The 21,990-nt window shown below is 37.6% G+C and overlaps 1 protein-coding gene across 5 annotated transcripts in view; it reads left to right on the forward strand.

Moving 5' to 3' along the window:
• raly (RALY heterogeneous nuclear ribonucleoprotein) overlaps positions 1–21,990 on the forward strand; it is a 125,050-nt gene that overhangs the window by 73,091 nt on the left and 29,969 nt on the right. For 4 of the 5 annotated variants that reach the window (XM_084929020.1, XM_084929019.1, XM_084929017.1 and 1 more), the window contains exons 2-4: positions 10,483–10,811; positions 15,774–15,843; positions 16,942–16,989. In XM_084929020.1, coding sequence (XP_084785146.1) covers positions 10,556–10,811; positions 15,774–15,843; positions 16,942–16,989 — 374 coding nt within the window. In that variant the 5' untranslated portion in view covers positions 10,483–10,555. The remainder of the gene's footprint in view (positions 1–10,482; positions 10,812–15,773; positions 15,844–16,941; positions 16,990–21,990) is intronic. The other variant, XM_084929018.1, reaches the window with a different exon arrangement.

A 21,990-nucleotide genomic window follows, 5' to 3' on the forward strand; every position in this document is an offset into this window, starting at 1 on the left:
TACTAACCCAGCTTGTAGTTCTGATGAGCACCTCCCTTAAACTAATTTTTGAGCCACTTTTTTAGTTATTATCACATTCATACTGAAGATGAAGGTAATTAAATTATAATTTGTATGACATATTTATTATATTAAACTAGCTGGGTGGCAGATTAACAAACCTAAAGTAGCCTTCTTCAACTCATCAGCATATAATTCCTTTAACTTGCCTTTAAAGAAACGTGTAGCACAGCCAAATGCTATATGCATCCATTCACTGAACCTCACCCAATACCCCCAATTTATGCTATACAACAGGGGTGAGCAACTCCAGGGCTCAAGGACCGGTGCCCTGTAGGGTTTAGATGAGCCCTTGATCCAACACATGTGATTTAAATGGCTAAATTACCTCCTCAACATGTCTTGAAGTTCTCCAGGCACCTGGTAATGAACTAATCATTTGATTCAGGTGTGTTAACCCAGGGTGCTAAAACCTGCAGGACACCGGCCCTTGAAGCCTGCAGTTGTCCACCTCTGCTATACATGCTTTCAAACATTAATTCATGCATTGCATTCAATTCTTTAATTGTGTACTATTTTTTTTATGTTCACTTTTCCTGACAATGTTTGACAAGCAGTGGGTAGATACTGTCTTCTTCCAGTAAGAGTAGAAAAGGCAACAGTGGCACTTTTATTGCGCCACGAAAAGTTTTGAAGAAAAGCATCAGGTGGGCGGCTGCATTCTTTCTCTAACTTCAACAAAATGGTTTGTGATATGAACTTCACTATACCCTCATTGGAAGAGTCAGAGGCCAGAAATGGGTTGTTGTGATCAACTCGACTTGTATGTGGTTTTTGGATGACTACTGTAAACGTTTAAGATTCTGACTGCAGTGAAGTGTAATGGATCTTGAATGTACTTAATATTCATAGTATATTTATCATCCTCAGGTTATAGTCTAACGAGATACTGTTTCTATAGTAACAGATAAATGGGCTCTCCCTGTTTTTCTTTCTTGCTCTGGACTCCAAAGCCACATTTCTCTGCACAGTTCACCAAATCTCAGTGACTATACATGAATGCAGCTCGTAGGCTGCTGGGACTTGAAGTGGCATCAGTCACATGGCTCTGTGCTGATCTGTTGGTAAAACAATGGGTAAAAGGTGGCGTTAGGAGAAGGAATGACAAACAAACAAGGCTAAAGAAAGAGACCAAGAAAAATGCAAAAGGGTAGAGGTGGAGATGGATGGCATTAGCTTAAATAGAAAGTGTTGTTTTTATCCTTCACTTCTCAAACTGAAAACTTGAGCTTAACTTAACGTGTGTGTGTGATGTTTGGCCAGTTCTTCCTTCAAAAAGACTTTTAAAGGCTGTTTTTAGGGTTAAAATTACACTTGGGTCAAATTAGGGTAGGGTAAGGTAGGGCTAGGCATTTAGCTGTAACGGCCAAGTTCAAAATAAACCAGGTCAGATTAAACATGTATCAAGTACAAAGATGTGAGTTTTTGTTTTATTGTCATTTTTAATAAGCTATTTGCATTTCTTTGAGTTAGGCTCTTGACGTGTAATTTTTATGATTGTTTGTGAATTTCCAGTCTTAATTCCATGCAGATTTATGTGTGAAGTGTGAACTGGTGTGTATGTGCAAGTGTGTGTTTTAGCCCAGCCTCTAGCCTCGCTCGGGGGTGCAGCTTGACTCTTCAGTTATACATCAAGCCAAAAACCCAAGTGAAAGTATATGTCTCTGTGCCTTTCAAGGATCTGAGTTTATCCTCACATCCGGCCACAGCTGTTACCTCAAGCAACAATTCTGTGTACATTTGGGGCTGCATGTGTACTTGTGTCATAAGGTCTTGGGCTTTAAGAATGGACTGGGTAGGGAAAGAAACATCTCCAATGAAGGAATTTCAACTAGCTACCAAGGTTGTTTTTTGTGTCAAAGTTTAACGTGTGGTTCTGTATATGCATCGCAAATACTCTTGTTTATGTTTGAGCTCATGCACTCATCAAATGTTACATTCACCAGATTTAGCTAATCTACTGAAAACATAAAAATAAAAGTAAGTGTGTGTGTGTGTGTGTGTGTGTGTGTGTGTGTGTGTGTGTGATATATGTATATATGCTAGAGAGAGAACGAGAGGGAGAGAGTGATGGAAATATTCCTTATGCCTGTGGAACACATCATCCATTCAAGTCCAAACATATATGCGTCCAAGAGAGCGCAAGGTAAGAAAATAATTGCCAGCCTCTGCTTGAAGGTCAAATGTTCAACATATTCAACATGGGTTGTGGCTAATAAATAATGAGCCTAACACTGGTTCGACTTAAATAAACCTTTTCCTGTTATTTAATGGGCACATCTCATACACACCATGACAGTGTATCACCCTGTGTGTGTGCGTGTGTGTGTGTGTGTGTGTGTGTGTGTAGGGGGATTCTTCATTTTACCACATTAGTCCAGTTTTGTCTTGTTATCTCTGACAAACACCCATGTTTCCTTTCTCTTTTTCTCACACACTCACACGCACAGAGCAACAAATGCACAAATTAGCTGTATTCACTAAAAAGGGTTAAGACACTGTCCTTGGCAGTTCAAAAAGTTCAGATCCTTCTTTCATACATACCCAATGAGTTGAATACCAGCTCCACCTCAAGTCTTCCCACTGCTGTTTGATAATCATTAACTGTCTAAATCTGTACCATGCTGCTTGGTGGGATGCACTGTTTATATGTTTAACTACTGTCTCAGAAATTAGCATAGAATCTGTCATATCGACATAAGCAGCTCATGCAGCAGACTCATGTGTGCAATCTTACACCCACCAACTGTATAGGTGGTTAGCTACTAAACAAACTTAAAAAATAGGACTAATGTGATTAGAGGTGATTTAAATGTCTTGAGTTTGCAATCCTCAGTTACCCAGAAATGAGCTCAACAGCTGTGAGGCATTAACTGCAAATATGCTGGTCACCCTTTATCTTAAACTCTGCCCGAGGGCCTTTCCCTACAGTCTGGCATTATAGCATTATATCCTGGAGTCATTACACAGATGGGTCACTACTGAAGACAGATGAGAGCAGGAGCGATACTGAAATGGGCAATATGAATTGTATTTAAGTTACTTGCAGTATTGTTGTGCATGGCTGTCAAAAACAGATTACACTTTGGTCAAATAATCTATCATTTCCTGTGCAATTAATACTTATTCTCACTGATTTCATTATCCTATTTCTTCAGTTTCTTCTATGTTTTATGCTGCTATCTGTGATTTACTCTTAGGTTTAAGGCTAATATTAGTTTGATAACTGAGACAAAATTGTAACAGTCTTAGGTTTAGTACCTCCTGCTACTGTATCAGCCAGTGGCATCATGAAGAGTTTGATGGTCATTGCAGAACTTCTTGCAATGCAAAAGTCATACACGATTCGTTTTCTGTATACATTATTCTATACATATTTGTACTCATATAATCTTTTGTTAAATGTATCCTTTAAAAGGAGGAGAGCTAAGCTAATCTGCAAGCCTGGCAACTCCAAAGCCCAGATCAGCCGTTGGCTAAACTGATGTTCTTCCAAACAACCGATTGGCAGATCTTCTCGAGGGCCGCTGTGTAAACTGCTTTAAACTGCCCATAGTTGCTTCAAACCTGAAAGCCCATTTGCAGCCTCCGCTTTTTTATGCTATATCTGAATCATGTCATGTCTGTCATTATGATGTCTTATTCTACTGTATTGGGGCCTCAATGCCTCAGGCTCTCTTCTTCTATTCTTGAAATTTACTTGGAAATGTGTAAAGTGATCTCTTGGGAACTGTTTGGACAAAGCTATATCACCAAATAGAAGTTGCTAAATAAGGAAATAATCCTTTTTGCTTGTTTTTCAGTACTTTTTTTCATAACCATCATGACAAGTCTCTCTCTTTTATAGAGTAAGAGAGACCTGTTTTCTCTATAATGCAAAGCTCTGGAGATGCAGAAGCCATCTTTATAGTTTTAAAGGTCAATAATGTTTGTGAATGTATCTGAGCTTGAGCCATGGGGCTGACTGTGAGAGTATTGACTGTAAGCCCATAGTGATTCTTTCTATCACAGCATTACCACCTTGGGTTGTGAGCACAGTTTGTCGAAGTAACTCTAATCCCAAATGTGCTGCTGTCTCATCTATTTATCATTATGAAGTGTTTCTCCCTGCTGCCTCCCCTGGTGGTGAAATGACCTTTCCTCACTGGGGGCAGAATCACCCGTCATCTTCCAGACTGAAATTCAATTTTTTATGATATAATTCACATTGTGGTCTCCCTTCCGAGTCACAATTTCTTTCAATTCAAACACACTTCTCTGACAGATCTTCCTGAAAGCACATCTCTTCCCTTTTTCAGGCGCTTCACATGATCAATATTTGTAAGACAAGGATTTTGAAACATAACATAATGAACTGGTGATCATTTAGATTGATTTTAAAATTGCATCTAAAGAAGTGTAGGCCTCAGTTAAAGTCAGTTTTTATGATTCAACAACAAGAAAGAGACTGGCATCCATGGGAGGATTCCAAGGTGAAAACCACTGCAGAACAAAAAGAAATTTTTTTACTAAGCTCATGTCACATTTGCCAAAAAACATCTTGATGATCATCGAGACGCAGACTTCTTGCTGTTGCCTCACAGCAAGAAGGTCCTAAGTTTGACTCCACCACCAGGCCGGGGCTTTTCTGTTTGGATGTTCTCCCGGTGTTTGCGTGGGCTCTCTGGCTTCCTCCCACAGTCCATAGACATGCAGTTAATGGGGTTAAGTTAATCAGTGATTCTAAATTACCCATAGGTGTGAATGTAAGTGCGAATGTCTCTCTGTGTTAGCCATGTGTCAGGCTGATGACCTGTCCAGAGTGTACTCCATGTCTCGCGGTAGCTGGGATAGATATCAGCCCTCTTGTGACCCTGATAAGGATAAGCAGAAGAGAATACATGGATCCAAAGAGGACTGGACCAAAATCCCTCCCCCGCAGTATGAAAGAGTCAATTATCAAATAAATACTTGTGTGCAGTTCTTACTGGGTGGCACAAGTAGTTATTAGAATTTATTCTATGGGCTTTTTCACATAGGGCCTGTTAAAAAATTAAATCATTATTTAAAAAGTGCATTTTGTGTATACTTTATCTAATATTCCAATTTGTTTGATGTAAGTGTAAATGTGATAAATATGCAAAAAATAAGAAATCAGTATGGGGAAAATACTTTTTCACAGCACTGTATCTACAAAAGTAACATGAATGAAGCCAAGATCAGCAAACAGGAAATTACATAATGTAGGATGGCCGTGGTGAAATATATAAAATCACGCCATGGATCATACTGTGTATCACTGAGGCGCAAGGGTGACTGCCTTAAAAACCTAATCTTACAACAGTATTTAACTTGTCAGCTTGTCTCAGACATTTGCCTTATTATGTTTTATTTGCAGTTGATTTTTTTTCTCATCTATTCCCATAAATTTCCAGTTGTGTCAGAACTATGCTTAATGGTAAAAAAAATAATCACTGATATCAGCATCAAGATTTTGATGCATGCAAATTGTGTGTGTGTGTGTGTGTGCGCGCGCGCGCTAAAATCCTAATTATGATATTTCCAACAGTGCCTGGAGATCGCATTTGTTCCATCATTATAATCACAGCCAATTACCGTATGGTGTTAGCTTTAATTGCTAATCCTGCACACATGGGATCACTGAGAGAAACATCCTGTGTGATTTTTTTATTTTTTTACAGTTATGTGCGTGCACATGTCCAACTTTGGTATAATTAAACACTCAGGAAATAAAGCTAATTTTAGTGTAAAGCTGGGCTTTTCTCTTGCAAGACTCAGAAGGTGGACATTTTAATGAATGCGCATCGTTGAACTCGGGGAGCTTATCTGCATGTTAATTCTGCACACACAGAGCAGGGAGTAAGTCCATTTCATATTACTGTGGGGTGATTTGACTTCATTGATCTGCACTGGACTTGGCACAAGGTCAGCTTAATCTTGCAGAGTCTGTGTCGTTTGCTTTAGAGCACCTACCATGGATGCTTGTTTTTTCTTGAGGTTCTGGGCACGAGGTCAAGCCATGACATGAGTTTTCAGGGAAATAAACAGTGTGTCAATTGTGGTTAATGTCTTATTTCTACAAGATGAAAAGAGTAAAAATTCCAAATATTAATGACAAATAAAAATTTAAATTAACACATTACTTTTTTTAAATGGACTGTATATACTGTATATTTTTTAAAATGGTCATTGACACGTCATTGAAACACTTGTATTGTTTTGGTCTAAGGTTTATTTGTCTTTTTGATAGTAAGTATGATGCTCTTTTGAAGACTTTTGTGCAGAGGCACAGGAACTGGCAACAGTGGCAACACTGTGACGTCCTTAGAAAATGTAAAATATTCATTTTTGAGAATCTAAATCTGTATTAAAATATTTCTCTTGTTTTTATTACAGTTCATAATACTGCGCCTCTGCCATTAAAAATGTTATACAACTTAGCTCAACACAGATGTGCTGAGCTTTGAAGTTGATTGCTCTGGTCACAAGATTTTCAGAAAACTTGCTTTGACCTTGAGGTCAAAGTAACTAAGATTCAAACTGACTTTTACGGCTGAGGGGCAAAGATGCATCCCTGACATGTTATCTTCAGACGTGATCTTAAAAGAACTTTGTTTTCAGAATCACTGCAATAATTAAGGTTGTGATCCAAACTGTTTAAAAAAAAAAAACAACTATGCCTTGAAGCTCATTTTAGCTTAAAAGCTATTATTGATATTAAAATTAGAGTCAGTTCTCAGATTCATTGGATGCATGTGTCATTGATCCAAAAAACTCAAACAGAGGATGCTAATTTGCTTAATGAACTTGAGGATAAGCAGAGACATATAATGTGTTTGCATTTTGTTGTTTAATGCTTGATAATGTTGATCCTATGACCCTCATCCAAGTACAGTGAGAGCCTCTTCATAGTGCATTGTGTACTTTTTGTATAACCTTTTATGCTAATGTGTACCAGCACAGGAACACTTGTTATGTACCAGGTTTTTCGTCTTCCTTTTGCTGAAAATATACTGTATGACTATAATTATGTTGTTTGTATGCTTTCATGCTGTAGTATGACCTTATTACCAGTTAAATACCTTGCTAATGGTATTGTGGGATGGATAAGACTATAAACATATTTCTAGTGCCTAAAATTTTTTGTAGTAATTTACATCTGTGGGATGTTGATAAGTTCCTGCAGTAGAGTGCAGTAATGCTATATTAATGGCAAACAAAATAAATAAATAAAATCCCAACCTTCACTTCAATTCAGTTCAGTGCAATTTGGCTTTATTTATATTGCGTCAATTCACAACAACAGTTGCCCCTCTAGGTGCTTTATATTGTTAGGACCTTAACCTTGTTATGTATGTGCAATTCAAAACAGGTCAAAACCTGTTTACGTTTACCAAAGTCGTCATTCATTCTTCTTAATGCATTTACCCCCCCCCCCCCCCCACACACACACACACACACACACACCCACACCCATACACATAAACACACTGGATGTGCTGGATCAACACTATTCTGTTGTCCACTAATTGTGGACCTCTAAAACAAACAAACACACATACACACACATGCACACACTGCCATAAACACACACAGGTCCTCAAGGCCAAGCTCAATTTGATTTATTAGAGTTTCACCAATCAGTTTTAAGACAGCTCTGTCACTGGGAAGGTCAGTGGAGAAAGGACGAGAGATCATCAATGCACACACGCGCGCACATGTACACAAAGGAAGTTGGTTTTACCTGACTTTTTAACCTTTTAACTTTTCTCGAGTTGCAGGTCTAAAACTAAAAAATTGGTTTAATACTCACAAACATGCCCCCCAAACTCTCTCTCTCTCTCACACTCACTCACATACACACACACACACACACACACACACACACACACACACACACACACACACAAACAACAGTGCTGAATCATAAAAAAATTCTTGCTTCCTAGAAGTCTAACTCATTGCTGGATGTTTCTATTGATAGAGAGGAAAGGAGAAGATATACTATGACCAAAGTTATAATTACAGAAAAGTGTACACCAACATATTTATCAGAATTACCTTTTTTTTTGTGTGTATTATACACTATGCGGTGGGTGAGGGGTCATTGTTCTAACCAGTGTTCCAATGTCCATACAGAAGGTCTAAGATAACTCAAAAGTTTTAAAATCAGGATCTGAGCAGTTTTTTCTAACCTTGATAATTGATGAGTCTGACAAAGCTTTGAATATTTGTATTGTTCTGGTGTTTGGCACGATTTCCAGCCCCCACAGAATTCTTTGAGCTCCTTCGTCTATTATACTTAGCGCTGTTTTCTGTGTACCAAAGTTCTTCTGTTTCATGTCATTGTTGACAGAACAACAAGTTACATTTTTCCATCTCCTGTCTGCTGACTCATCTGTCAGTTTTCACTCCCACTACTCTGCTATCAGTAGTTTACATAAATCACTCACTCATTTGCATGATTCCCTTGGCTTTTTGTAAATGCCAAGTTTATATCTGAATGTCAAGTACAATGAAGCCATGATGAATCAAATTTCAAGTGAGCAATGATCTCCTGGAGCTTTACAGCGGTTTGTGATAGAAGTAGTTAAAAGTTCTTCAATGGTGGATAAGTTACCTGAGATCTCCTCACTTAGGGCTTTGTTTAGGGCTTGAACTCTAACACCGGTTTTGGAAACTTTTAACTGGTATGAATCAAATATCAGCAGTTCCTGTTTGCAAAGCAATCTTGGGTGTGGAGGACAGTAGAAGTATCAGTACTTTGACTCTAAAGAAAGATTAAAGTGTTCCTAAACTTTTGATTAAGTTTGTTTGGTTTCACATCCTTCCGTGCATGTGCAGTATTTGGACGGGCGGGGGGCATGCACCCCCAAGTTTGTAAATGTGATAAGTTGAGAACAAGGTGACATAAGACTTTCAAACTGATACCGTAGGTGAATCCCTGTGGCCTTGAACCCAAGTTTAAGGTCAGAAGTCAAATTTCCTGAAAATCCTGTGAACTCAATAAATTGAAAAAATGAATTTAATTTGATACCTCAGCTGCATCTAGTTCAAATCTCATAGCCTCGGCCTCAAGATCAGCTTTTCTGAAAATCCACTAGGATTTTCAAAACACAGGTGCATCTACTAGGAGGCTGAGGGATAACACTGGGAGCTGCCAGTACTTTTATTTTTGCCATCAGCATTTCTCTTCTCTCCCCTTCTTTGTTTTGATGCTTCACTGTCCACACCTGTTCTGTTTTTCCTCGTTCTTCTTCTGTTACTGATTGATTGAGTGTTTTTTCTTTGACCCTTTTAATCTTCTTTTATGTTTTAAATGTTTTTTACTTTCCTTATTTATCATTTTTTCCCATCTTTCATTTTACTCATTTATCCAGCTGTTATTAACACAGATAAAAGGAGGAGATCACTTTGTGGAGAGGGTGGCGATTGCTACGTGATGCTTGTTATATTAGTTTTCAAATTCTGCTCTGTCATCGATTTTGGTTGTCTCGTGATAAAACAGCTGCATTTTGGGCCACCATAACTTATTGGATCAGATCAACATTGTTGCTTGTTATCATTGTTTTTCTAGATATTCAGATTAGACTGTAGCTGTTCTTTCCTTTTCACTTATGGAAGTGGTTAGTAATTAGTACACATATAATTATAAGTAAATACAATTTTAGTCTCTGTTTTGTGAAAGACTTTATTAGAGGAATGAGAAGAGCTTAGTTACTGCAGTTATTGCTGATCGGCTGTTCTTTCAGTATTTGTTGTATTTATTCTCTTTAATTAATGAATCTATAGAAGAAGAAGAAGAAGACTGAGTGGATTATAGAAAGTGGTTTGAGCCTAAAGCAGCATAACTAACAAATGGTTTAGGATGATCTGATCCCGAAATAAAAACAAGCTTCATCAAAGAAGAAATGTTTATACATGTAGATGAATTTTTGCAAAAAAGAACTTTGAATTTTAGAAAATAACCTTTCAAATCCTTGTAATGAGTCATATCATGTGCGCCGATGTCTTTAAATCTGTATGAATAATGATCGAGTGCCTGTTTATTCAACAAAGAAAACTAATTTGCTTTCAGTCTCAAATTAAAGGCCCAATTTTTATGACTAATGAAGTAGAAAAGAAGTGTGAGGAGAGGGAAAAAACTTAAGAAGAATTCAGAAAATAATCAGCATAACTAGAGTAATTGGTTGGTATTGTGTGGAGAAATACATACATATACAGCTGTTGTCTGTGTTTTTGATGGGACATCAGTCTATCCTGAATTTAGTGTGTTGAAAGGGAAGAATGTTGGTAAAGAAATCAGCATTTACCTCTTTGCTCAGTTTTGAGAATAATTCTTAAATGTCTGTCAGTGAGACTCCTGCAGCTGTCCTCTATTATCTGTCACTGAAACTGAAAATGTATCTTCTCTCTCTCCAGATACTTGTCTGTCTACATTGCTGCCTTCCAATCCATCCATTTGGCACTTACCTCCATCGCCATTCTCTCCAGGATGTCACTGAAGGTACAGACCAGTAATGTGACCAACAAGACAGACCCAAAGTCCATCAATTCACGGGTGTTTATTGGCAACCTGAATACAGCGGTGGTCAAGAAGTCTGATGTTGAGAGCATCTTTTCCAAGTATGGCCGTGTGCTCGGCTGTTCTGTGCACAAGGGCTATGCCTTTGTCCAGTACGCCAGTGAGAGGCACGCCAGGGGAGCTGTGATTGGGGAGAACGGCAGGGTGCTGGCAGGACAAACACTCGGTGAGTTGATGTGAAACAGCATGTGAATTATAGTTTTACTTAATAAAAAAAGATGAATAAAACTTGAGACTTTTAGGACTTCCACATTGCGAAAAGACACTGTTGGTCTATTGGATTAGATATTCAGCTGAAGCTTGTAACCCACAAAAGGATTGATAGATTAATGTCTTCAGAATCTACAGTTTTGTTATAATAAAACTAACATCCAGCAGCTCTGACTACAACAAAACTCTCTAACCTGTGACAACCCTTAAGCATCATTACATTCAATTTCCTCTTTAGTCTGTCTGTCTCTCTCTCATATTTTTTTTTTTGCTATTGCGGAGGAAAAAACCATATCAGAGGAGCAAAAACAGTTAAGCGGAGTGTGCCTTTAAGCTGCTGGAGTGATTTTCTCCCCCTGCCTGGTCCCCCGGCGAAGCAGGAAGAGACGAACTGTCAGTGAGCTGGTGTGAAGAACTCGACTGGTTTATGCTCAGTCACTGCAGGGCTTCAAGCACATTTCTTTAATAGCTTCTCTCAGTGCGGCGTGTGCGAGAACGAAAATGTACGTGAATGAGTGCAACTGAAAGAAGCATTTCTCTCTGTGTGTGTGTGTGTGTGTGTGTGTGTGTGTGTGTGTGTGTGTTTATGTGTAATGGAGGATAAAGCTGTGACAGCTAAGGGGCCTCTAAGTGATGCTCTCTGCACCTCTGCAGCTTTTGTGTAGGTGTGCATGTGTTGCTGTAAAAATCATATAAAAGCCATCTTCTTTTTCTGTACCAAATATCTTTTCATTCTCTTATCCTGTCTGTTTTCCCCTCTCTGAGGCACTTTTTAAGCATGGGGCCACTACCTTAGGGATTCAGTTTCCTTTTTAACAGAAGACTCAAACAATACATCCAATGACATGAAGACAGTTTATGTTGAAACTGTCAAAAGACAAACTCTGCTAACAGACTGCTTGAAAAAATAGAGTCATAAAAAAGCAAAAAAATGTGCAATACAGCAGAAAAAAGAAAATCATCATAAGAAGAATCATGCAATTTTCAGACACAGTAAAATTAACAGTTCACCTGTAAAACGACCACTCACTAGAATGGGTTTCAGGAGACTTGGGCAGCCTGAGGTCTACAAAAAAAGCTGTAGTCCTCGAATTCTTAAATCATATGAATTTAGTTTAATTGTTATTCCAAATATGACAATATTCCTGAATCATGGTTAGTAACATCACAAAATCAGTTATGCAGCAATTAAAAATGCCCCATGAGGTTTGCTTTTGTACATTTTAACACACGTGCAACATGTTTGTCAGTTATCAACACCATTAGTTTTTAAATTCATGGGGAACATACGTATATACATATACATGAAGTATATTGCACTCATCCTGTTTGTTTCCAACTATTTAAATGTTAAATTAAAAAAAGTAAATCAATAAGCAGAATATAGAATTTGGCTGATATATGTAGCTGCCATAACTTTGCTTATAGCTAACTTTAACTGCACAGTATTAGTTAGTTTGTGAGAATTAAAAACAAATTATAATAAATAAACTCTATAAAAATAATCAGCATGGATTACTTCACATATGCAGGCATAACCACATATTATTATTGCAAGAATTTATATATAATTATGTCGTCCGAAAGTGTTTTCATAAAATCTGGTGTCACCAGGCTCTTCTCAATCTAGTCCAGCGAGCGAGGGAGGAATCAGTAAGCTGGTTTAATACTCACCTAAGGCACAAAGAGTACTGTACAAGGTATTTGCCTCAGTGTTGTCCTCAAACTTCTGTAAACACTGTAAAACATGAGAAAAAAACCCAGCATGTTGTGTCATCAAACACATATTTTGACCTTTTGCTTTAGATAAAAAAACAAAGTTAGTGCTCCACCCAAGGTTATCATATCAACTCAGAGTAGTATTGATTCATAAACCACTATTCTAATAAACTACTAATTTTAATGCACTGATCAGCTGACAGATGAGGTGTTTTTACAGACTGAAATGACTTGCTCCTCAAAGGGACATCATTGTGTGTGTGTGTGTGTGTGTGTGTGTGTGTGTGTGTGTGTGTGTGTGTGTGTGTGTGTGTGTGTGTGTGTGCTTGTGTTTCCCTTACAGACTTCCTCTCTAAATAGCAGGACCTACAGGTAAAGTCAGTGAGGCATATGCAGCAGCAGGTGGACTGTGTGTGTGTGTGCGTGTGTGTGTGCGTGCGTGCGTGTGCTTGCACAGTTTTTCACTAGGTCATAGAGGGGAGGGTATGTGTGTTTGTGTGTTTCCTGCAAACCAATGGACTCCAACCATTTTCACACCTGGCTGGAGTCACAGTTCTGGATCACTGCCTCAAACTCACACACACACACACTCACACACACACACAGGCACGTGCACACTCTCCTTCACGGTGAAGTTAAAAGGCTTGAATCTGTAGCCTCTGGTTGCTGAAAACTCACTTTCCGTCCTCATCCTCGCTCCATCCTGTTATTATCCTCAGTGAATGCTTTTTCTTCATCTTTCTTCATCTCTGTCTTCATCTTTCAACATTTCTAAGATAAAAACAATTGTCTGCGAAATTTAGTAACTCCGTGTTTTCCATCACTGTAAAATGTACAGGTTTTTTTTAGGCGATAAGACCTCATGTAATTTCAGAAATGTTGCATCTGCCTTCATAGTATTTAACATAGCAGAAAGCTCAAATGCACAGTACAGCCAAACATAGCTTAACCACAGTATCCAAATGCAATTTGCTTATCCGTCAACTTCAAATCCTTTTATATACTTTTCAACTTGTGGTGATGTCTTTATGCTTCAAGTGCTGCCTGCACTACATAAAATTTAACAAGACAGGAGCATCACCTTATATTCAAGCAGAGGAGGATTTAAGGGGGGCTGGTATTGGATGACTAGCATCAGCTGCTTTTTTTAGTAGCTCACAGGCACTGGCTCATTAGCAGTTTGTTCATTAACAATCATACTCAAGCAGATGAACAGAACGGCCAGTATGAGCTAAGACCGTTTGCTCTCCTAACATGCTCGTGTCACCAGCGTTTCCGGTTGCTTCCTCTGTAACCAGCCCAAACAGCTCTCCATGTAACATTTTGTTTCTGCCTTAACTCACACTACATTACAATAATGTTATTAAAACGACAATATTATTATTGTTTTATCTGATTCTTTATTTAATATTTCTGATTTTAGCAACGTGCTATGTATCCTCTCCTTGTAGTCAAATACGATCACAAACTAGTGCTAGTAGTTTTGCAGAACTGAGATCACAATATTATTGATTTATTACTAATTTAGCTTAAGCAACAGCAATTTTAAACTAGCAGGTTTTCAGCAACTTTTAATTTATTTTATATTTGAGTGTATTTTACTGCTTTACTGCATTTGTCTGTATTTTTACTTCAGTAAACTTTACAATCTAAAGATACTTTGGAGAGTGAAAAAACCCACGTGAACACTGCACATCAAACCTGAAGAGGTATTTTCCCAAGTTGCCAGTAATTTTTGCTTGGAAATATCTAAATATCTCACTGATTTGTGAGAGGCTGCAGTATCAGTGCTTGATTCCGAGTTCTGGGTTCCAGTCTGATACAAATCTGCTGAAGCCTTTTCGTCTGTATGGAGTTTGTTTCCTCCAGTTTTGTAAGGCTTTCATAGAGATGCTCTGGTTTACTCCTACAATCCAAAGTCATGCAGGTTAGGTGAACTGGAAAGTAAATGCTGTTCTGTGATAGACTGGTGAGCTGTGGTGCTCCCTGACCCACTGCATGCTGGAATTGACTCTGGTGCTCTGGTGACCTTGAACCATGAAGTGATTTAGAAATGTATGGATGGTGATTCATCAGTGCAAGTTCTGTTTTTCCCCCTCTGTTAGCAGACTAGCCATTAACCATCTACCCATGCTGGGTGGAAATAAAGCAAATGAGCTCTAATAGTCTGTTAAATTTAAGACTACAACGTAGGAATCAGCTCATGACATTTTCATCATTCATAATGACAGATCCTTTGTTTTCCTTTCACTGTGTAATTAACAACACAAATTTGAACCAAAAAAAGAAAACCGTCTCAACAAACTGTCTTTAATAATCTTACAGTGAGGACGCTTTGTTCTTAGTTTCTCTACTATTTTCCCCCCAATTCATTCAAATCATTTTGCCTCCTGAAAACATACATATTCCATTAATCCTAACTTGGTGTAATTAAGTTTTCATACTTTAGTTGATCATAATTACTATTGCAGTATTTAAAAAACATTAGAAGAACACAACAATTATTTCAGCACTTGAGGGGAGAAAAGTGATTTACAGATTATAGTTGTTGCCTCAAAGGAAGATGATACTGGGTTAAAACATGCTTGCCAAGGTTTGTTTGGTTGTCAGTCTGTCTTTGCTAGACCTGTGGTTGACAGACAACCTCTTCAGGGTATAGCCTGCTTTTATCCCAGTCAGCTGAAATCAGGCGCTCCACGTCTTTAACTGGATGTCTGATTCAGAAAGTTTGCTGACAGTTTCTTTCTTTTTTAATTTTCTTTCATTTTATTTGGCCTACAAAGCAGCTACATATATTTTTAATTGCTTCTACAACCATGTAATTATTGTAGAGCATGTACTTTGGATGTACTGTTATATTCCTTTTTGCCATAAGAGAATGAGCGAAGTAACAAACACAGCTGAGGGGTTACTTTCTTGTTTCTTCCCCTCCCCTTCTGTACAGTAAGCGGGAACTGACCTAACAGCTGGCACTGTTATTGTTGTAAAATAGCTCAACAGCTACCTCTAGTGGAAGTTACAAGATAACACAGGAACTGTCTTAGCTCTAAGTTAAAGACACCGTACAGATAGGGTTACTGTTTTGTGATCTAGCTACAATACTTTTTAATGATCGATTAATATAATTTTATTTGGTAGTTAACAGAGTGTTTGTTCTTTTTCATATATATATATATATATATATATATATATATTCCAGATATCAACATGGCGGGAGAGCCAAAGCCCAGACCCAAAGGCCTGAAACGATCAGCAGCTTCTCTCTACAGGTACACACTGCTATTTATCAGACTTATTGATTATTTGATTAATGTGTCACTCAAATTCCTAAGCAGCTCTTTGAGTGTTTCGGGAACTTGCTAAAAAGCTTGTTTTTAAGGCCAAGGGATTGATTAGGAAGCCTGGCAGAGAGTAATGTGACCACAAACGGTATTACTACATAAACAAATGCACACACACACACACACACAAGGAAAGTTGTAGTATAGCATCAAAACCACCTACAATGCATAACAACAATTTTCCTTGTGGGATCAATAAAGTTTCTATCTATCAATTTGTAATAAACCCACAGCAGACCTCTTGCTTTTCCGCACTTGATTCACAGTTGCTTGTTTACACACTGGCTGCAGCTGTTCAGCTCACAGCCACATACTCCAACAACAACAACACTCAGGACCCAGCACAGCCTTTTAATACAGGTGCGGCGTGATAACTAATGGCACTCAGGTGTGTCCGCCTCGCCGCAGAAGATCCACCGACCACGCCCTGCCGCACTATCTATCTATAAAGAAGTAATGAGGACTAAGAAATCCTTATTAAAGTCTGTTCTGAATGATTTTATTTTATAGTCTTTTCTTTATACTTACATTGGTGCAGAGTCATGTTGAACGTCACTCTACCATTTAAACCTGTCATTGTCTGAATACTAGTGTAGGCTCATAGCTACCAACTGTGATACTGTGACGCTGGTCATTTTTAGTGATAAAAGGAACAGGTTTATTTTTCGACCTGCTGCACTTCACTCTGCTTCTCAGGACATGCTAACAGACTGTGGATGCTAACAGTAATTTTAAAATATGTGTCATAAATGCACTGATTCTTGGCCTCTAGCAGTCTGTTTGAAGATCTATTGTCTCTTGTTTTATCTCTGGTTTGAGTACCTTTTGTCTAGTTTTCTGGTTTCTTTCCCACACAGATTGTAACTATTTTATACACTCTTATTTTTCATTTGTATTTTTAACTATAAACTGCATTGAAAAGCCAAAACCTTTTTTTTTGTCATATGGTGCTTTATATGCGGTTTCATTGTCGTGTAATGAAAAATACTCTATGACTCTATGTTGTGCTGTGCTTTTTCTACCCAGCGGCTATGAGTTTGATTATGACTACTACAGAGAAGACTTCTATGACAGGTAACACATGGACTGTTTTCAGCTGTCAGCAACAGGTTAATCATGATAACCCATTTAGGTAACACATGGACATCTCTATCCAGCAGTAACAGAGAAAGTATGGTTTTTAGGCCCTTTATTGGTTTCCAGTTGCGGAATGTAAAACTGAGGAAAAATGTTTTGACCACTATATATATATATATATATATATATATATATATATATATATATATATATATATATATATATATATATATAATAAAAGAAATTTGTAAAGGTGAAAATATTGGGTTGGATATTTTGATCTATAAAAAATGCCACAAATTTGAAAAAGTTACAGTATATCACTTATTTCATTATTTTACAGTTCCCAGTTTCTTCCCAAAGGCCATGACCACCCTTTACTCATCCGATAACACAGTCCCACCCCCCCACCCCCCCATCTATAAACCACCACTTGCAATACCAAATTCTTTGTGTAATAACCCAAATTGTATATACATAACACTATTATTTACATATTTACTTTTTAACAGCGGATTGTATATTTGCACATTTTATATTTTTTCTGTTAATACTGTTGATATGTATATACTGCTGTAGAATTGTGCTTCATTAAATGATTTCTAAAAATTTGATTTCACGTATGTCAGCCTAACAATTTAAGGACCATAAGGTGTGATCTAAAGTTTTTGACTTTAACGTAACTGATTTAAATCAGCTTTCCCATTAAGATTATCCAGTTATACACTACTTTCAACTATTTTTAGCTATTGTTATTTTTAGATCATTCCCTTCATGACCGCTTGCTCCGCTTCTTGCTTCCGTGTCTGCAACTTCACTCTGGACAAACATCAACTTCTGTTTCAAATGAACACAAATTAAGTGTGGAGGATCTTTCTGATGATGATAGTTCGGTCTCTGGCTTTGACCCAGATGTTTTCAGCAGATTTTATTATTGGAGGCCTCCAGGCTGAGACTGTCAAAGCAGAGTTCTAATACTCAGCAGAAATGACCTGAACTTGGCTTTGTGCCACCGTGTGCCAGCACATCGAAAATTCAGGACTTTTTTCACCATACCGTTTGCTCATCATCTGTCTTACATACCAGTTTTTGCATCCCAGAGAGTTCTCCTCGTCCCTATAATAAAAAGTCAAAGCTAAAGTCTTGATGTTGGAATTTCATATAAAAGAACCAGAACATCTCCTAATGAGCCACTACTGAAAATGCAAAAATGCACGCCTTACTTCACATCACAGAGTCCAAATGCTGTGATGATGGTTAAACGAGGTCTTTTCTCACTGTTTCATGTGCTGGGTCGGATCTCATTTAGTGGGAACAGTGGGGACTTTTATACTTACCGATGAACTGCAGCTTTTTTGAAGAGACTGATTTATATTACGGTGCCCACTGTGGAGGCTGTCACAAATCCTTACAGCAGCAAGATTCTATGAGCTGATATTTATGACTGCAAAACTTGACAGTTGATCAAATTTAATGCTAACACAGCAGGAAGTCTAACAGTATCTTTCATCATAGTGAGAAGATCTACAAAATTTCTGACAGAATCTTTCAACACAATATTTTCCTCCTTAAGGGCATTTTTTTTCTTTTTCCTTTTTTTGTACCTTTCTTTCAATAAGTCTTATCAGAGAAACATCTGGTTGAATTTAGACAATTTAAATTGACCTCTGCAGTCATGTCACAGTGTGGTAACTATTACTGCTCCGACAAGACCAGGTGAAAGTCATCATCAAAGGCATTGCAGTTGTGGTTAAAAGAAAAATAACTTCATCTGTACTCCAGGAATTCCTCAGACTCTAAGCTAATTGTTGTTCCAGTCATGTAAGTCTGAAATGATTTTCATTAGTGTTAAGGCCTTTAAAATAAAATGTTTACATATTTTTGGCTTTTGTTTGGTTTTGCTGCTTTTTTCTTGTTGAAAAGAATAAATAAAGTTTTATGAAAAAAAAGAAAATTTGGAATAGGCAGGATAAGTCACAATCCTAAAAAAACTGGAACCTTTTTTCATTTTATTGAAAAGTTTGAGCAATCACTTTCAGTCCACCCTGGAAAAAAGTGAATGTAAGTGATAACAACCTCTTTAAAAGTTATTTGGAGGCAGGTATTCCATTTAAGGAAATAAAATGTAAAGTGTGGGTTGTAGAGATGGCCCTTGATGTGTCTGCTGTATTTGATCTGGTGTGAACCATCCCCAATCTCAATTTCCAAAGGACATTAGAGGAAGAATTGTTCTTGACATGCAAGAAATTTAATACTGTTGTTATTCTCCTACTCACATCAAAAGCACAATAAATAATCCTAAAAGACATGAGAAACAGCTAAAATAAAAAGCAGAAACCTCTACAATTTGCAAAAAAAAAAAACTTTTTCTTCTTTTTTTTTTTGTTTTTTAAGCTTTAAAATGAAGGATACCACGAGTGAAAGATAAATCAGTTTTACAAAGAAGGTTCCACAACACTTCAAGACAAAAATAAAAAAAAATGAAGTGCACACCATTAATGAAACTTCATCGGAGCTGTTGTACTTCATTTGCTACCTCAAGGCTTCCACGCCATACAATGGCTGAAGGTGGTGATGGTGAAGCTGTTTGTGACCTGACGTTTGGGATAGTTTCATGATGCACCAAGACAGAAAAAGAAAGAAAGAAAAAAACAAAGCACACAGGAAAAAAGAAGAAAAATTATTCAAATAAGAAAAAGTGTTCATATCTTGCACTGGCCAAAGTTTAACACAGTTGATGATCTGACTCCAGATATGTCCTAGAGAGGAAAGCTTTAAAAGGATATGCCAGAAATAGTGATGAATTGAAATACTTTTTTGGAAGGGAAATGGTCTAAAATTTTTTCTTGTCATTTTTCAAGGTTCTGCAAACAGCATCAGGAAAAATCCTTTGAAAGTCCTTTGAAAGTGGTGGCTGCTAAACTAGGTTCTGTTCTACAAATCACTAAATTGAAGGGTTCATATAATTTTTTCCAGATTTTACTGAGTAATGACAAAACTGCATTAAAAGGCACGACAATTACAGCCGTTCGCATGTAATGACACTGTATTTACATATAATTGTGACAATATGAGATCAGACCATATTAAGCATATTCACTAATCTTAGTAACTCAGCAAGCAGGGAGGCTTTTCCTCTTTCAACTTTCAACATACATGTGTGAGCAGAACAGAAAGCAGAAATTGCTTGGTGAGAAGAATCTATGATAATGCATCCAGATGACTTTAGATGTCAAAATAGTATCTGTATCCAATCAAAGAATACAATCTTTGCATTTACCCAGAGGGAAAAAAATCACTAAAACAATAGGGGGTTATTTGGTGTCATTATATGTTGAGGTTTTTGAAGCTTGTGGTACGAAGCATTCGTGTTTCGAGATGGTCATGCTAACAGGAGAAAAACAAAGCCTCTCTCAAAGCCTCTTGACTCCTGTCAAAATGTGTCAAGCTTTGGTTTGAAATACAAAAGTCTAATGCAGTGAAGTGGGGGTTTCTCCGTCTCCCAGAGAAGAAGACCAGTTGTGTTTATTAATCCTCTTATACATCACAATTCCACTAAAGTTTGCCTTACCTCTAAACAAAGAGTGAACGGAGAATTTTGCTCTCAGGGGTGTTTGAACACATGGCTAAAATGTGGGCTAGTGTGGGAATTTCTTGCCTTGGGATGCTTCCTGTAACCCATGCAAACCCTTTCTTTCACTATTTGGGTGACAGAAAAAGATCTGTTTGCCTTTCTGTAAAAGTTACCGCATGCCACTGCTGTTTAGTGTCAGATTATCCCAATAGAGCAATTCGCTCTTAGAGTACATGCTTACTTGTGGTTCTTGGAGCTGCTAGAAGCATAATGGAAAGTATAGCCTACAGCTATTATAATTTTCTTTCTTTAAAAGGCAAGCCTGAAAGCCTGTGGAGCAGTTCATAATTTGGGTTCAGACACCAGACACCTTCCGCATTAAACTTTATTTTTTTATTAAAGCTTATGGTTAGGTCAGCTGGCCCTGAGCCATCCCTTAGTTATGCTGCTATAGGCTTTGGCTCCTGGTGGACTTGATCCATGATGCACTAAGCATTTCCTCCCCTCTTGCCTGTATATACTTGCATTGCATTTATATGTTATGGCTGCATGTCATGTCACAGCAGATGGCTGGGTTAGGGCCCTGTGTGTGACTGTTGGAGGTCACTTTCTGTGAGAAGGGAGATCTTCTTTGCCAGTATCGCCAAGTGCATGCTCATAAGGACTTTTCAGATAGTTTCCATCTAACGTTGTGGGATCTTTACATTGTGATTTGAAATGCCTTAACACAGCTGTTATTGTGAATTGGTGCTACATTATATATTGGCATGTATTCCTTTATCCATACAATTTCCACTTCTAATAATTACCCACACAGTTTCAAATTTGTCAAGTAATATCAAATTTCCACCCCCTCAAAGGCTGACTGTTTTCACCCCATCTCCAGCTTAGAGAATCGAAATCAGCTAAGACAGCTTGTGAAGCATTGGGTTTGAATTCATTTGTGTAAAACTATAAAGAAGGTAAACCTCAAAGCAGCACGAGTCAGCTGATTAAAGCTTGTACACTGGAACTGTCAGTGGAAATTATTATTATACAACCAATCTTTGTGTTCCCCTACCTGCTGAATCCCACTTTAACCCCTGACTGTACTCATTTTCCTGTTTAACTGTGGAGGCAAAAGCAACTCTACAATGTAGGCAACAGAAAATTAAGGTATTTTTAAATTGTTTTTCACTGTGTCCTACATAACAGATTTAAACTGAGTACATTCATGAAAATTAGAATTTAGATTGGAATAACTTTCATATTCATTTCATATTATTGTGTACTGAATTAATATAGCACATGACAAAAATAGCTGGTAGAATTGTCCTTTAAAGTGCTCCTTTTTATTTTCGTGCTTGGAGTACATTTCCGAGTCTGTACTTTTTATTATTTATTACTTTAAGTTAAGAAGTTGATTGAGTACTTCAGCTTTTAAT

Source organism: Perissodus microlepis, chromosome 5 (assembly GCF_051167445.1).
Source record: "Perissodus microlepis isolate ML-2025 ecotype Zambia chromosome 5, ASM5116744v1, whole genome shotgun sequence".
Taxonomy (NCBI): domain Eukaryota; kingdom Metazoa; phylum Chordata; class Actinopteri; order Cichliformes; family Cichlidae; genus Perissodus; species Perissodus microlepis.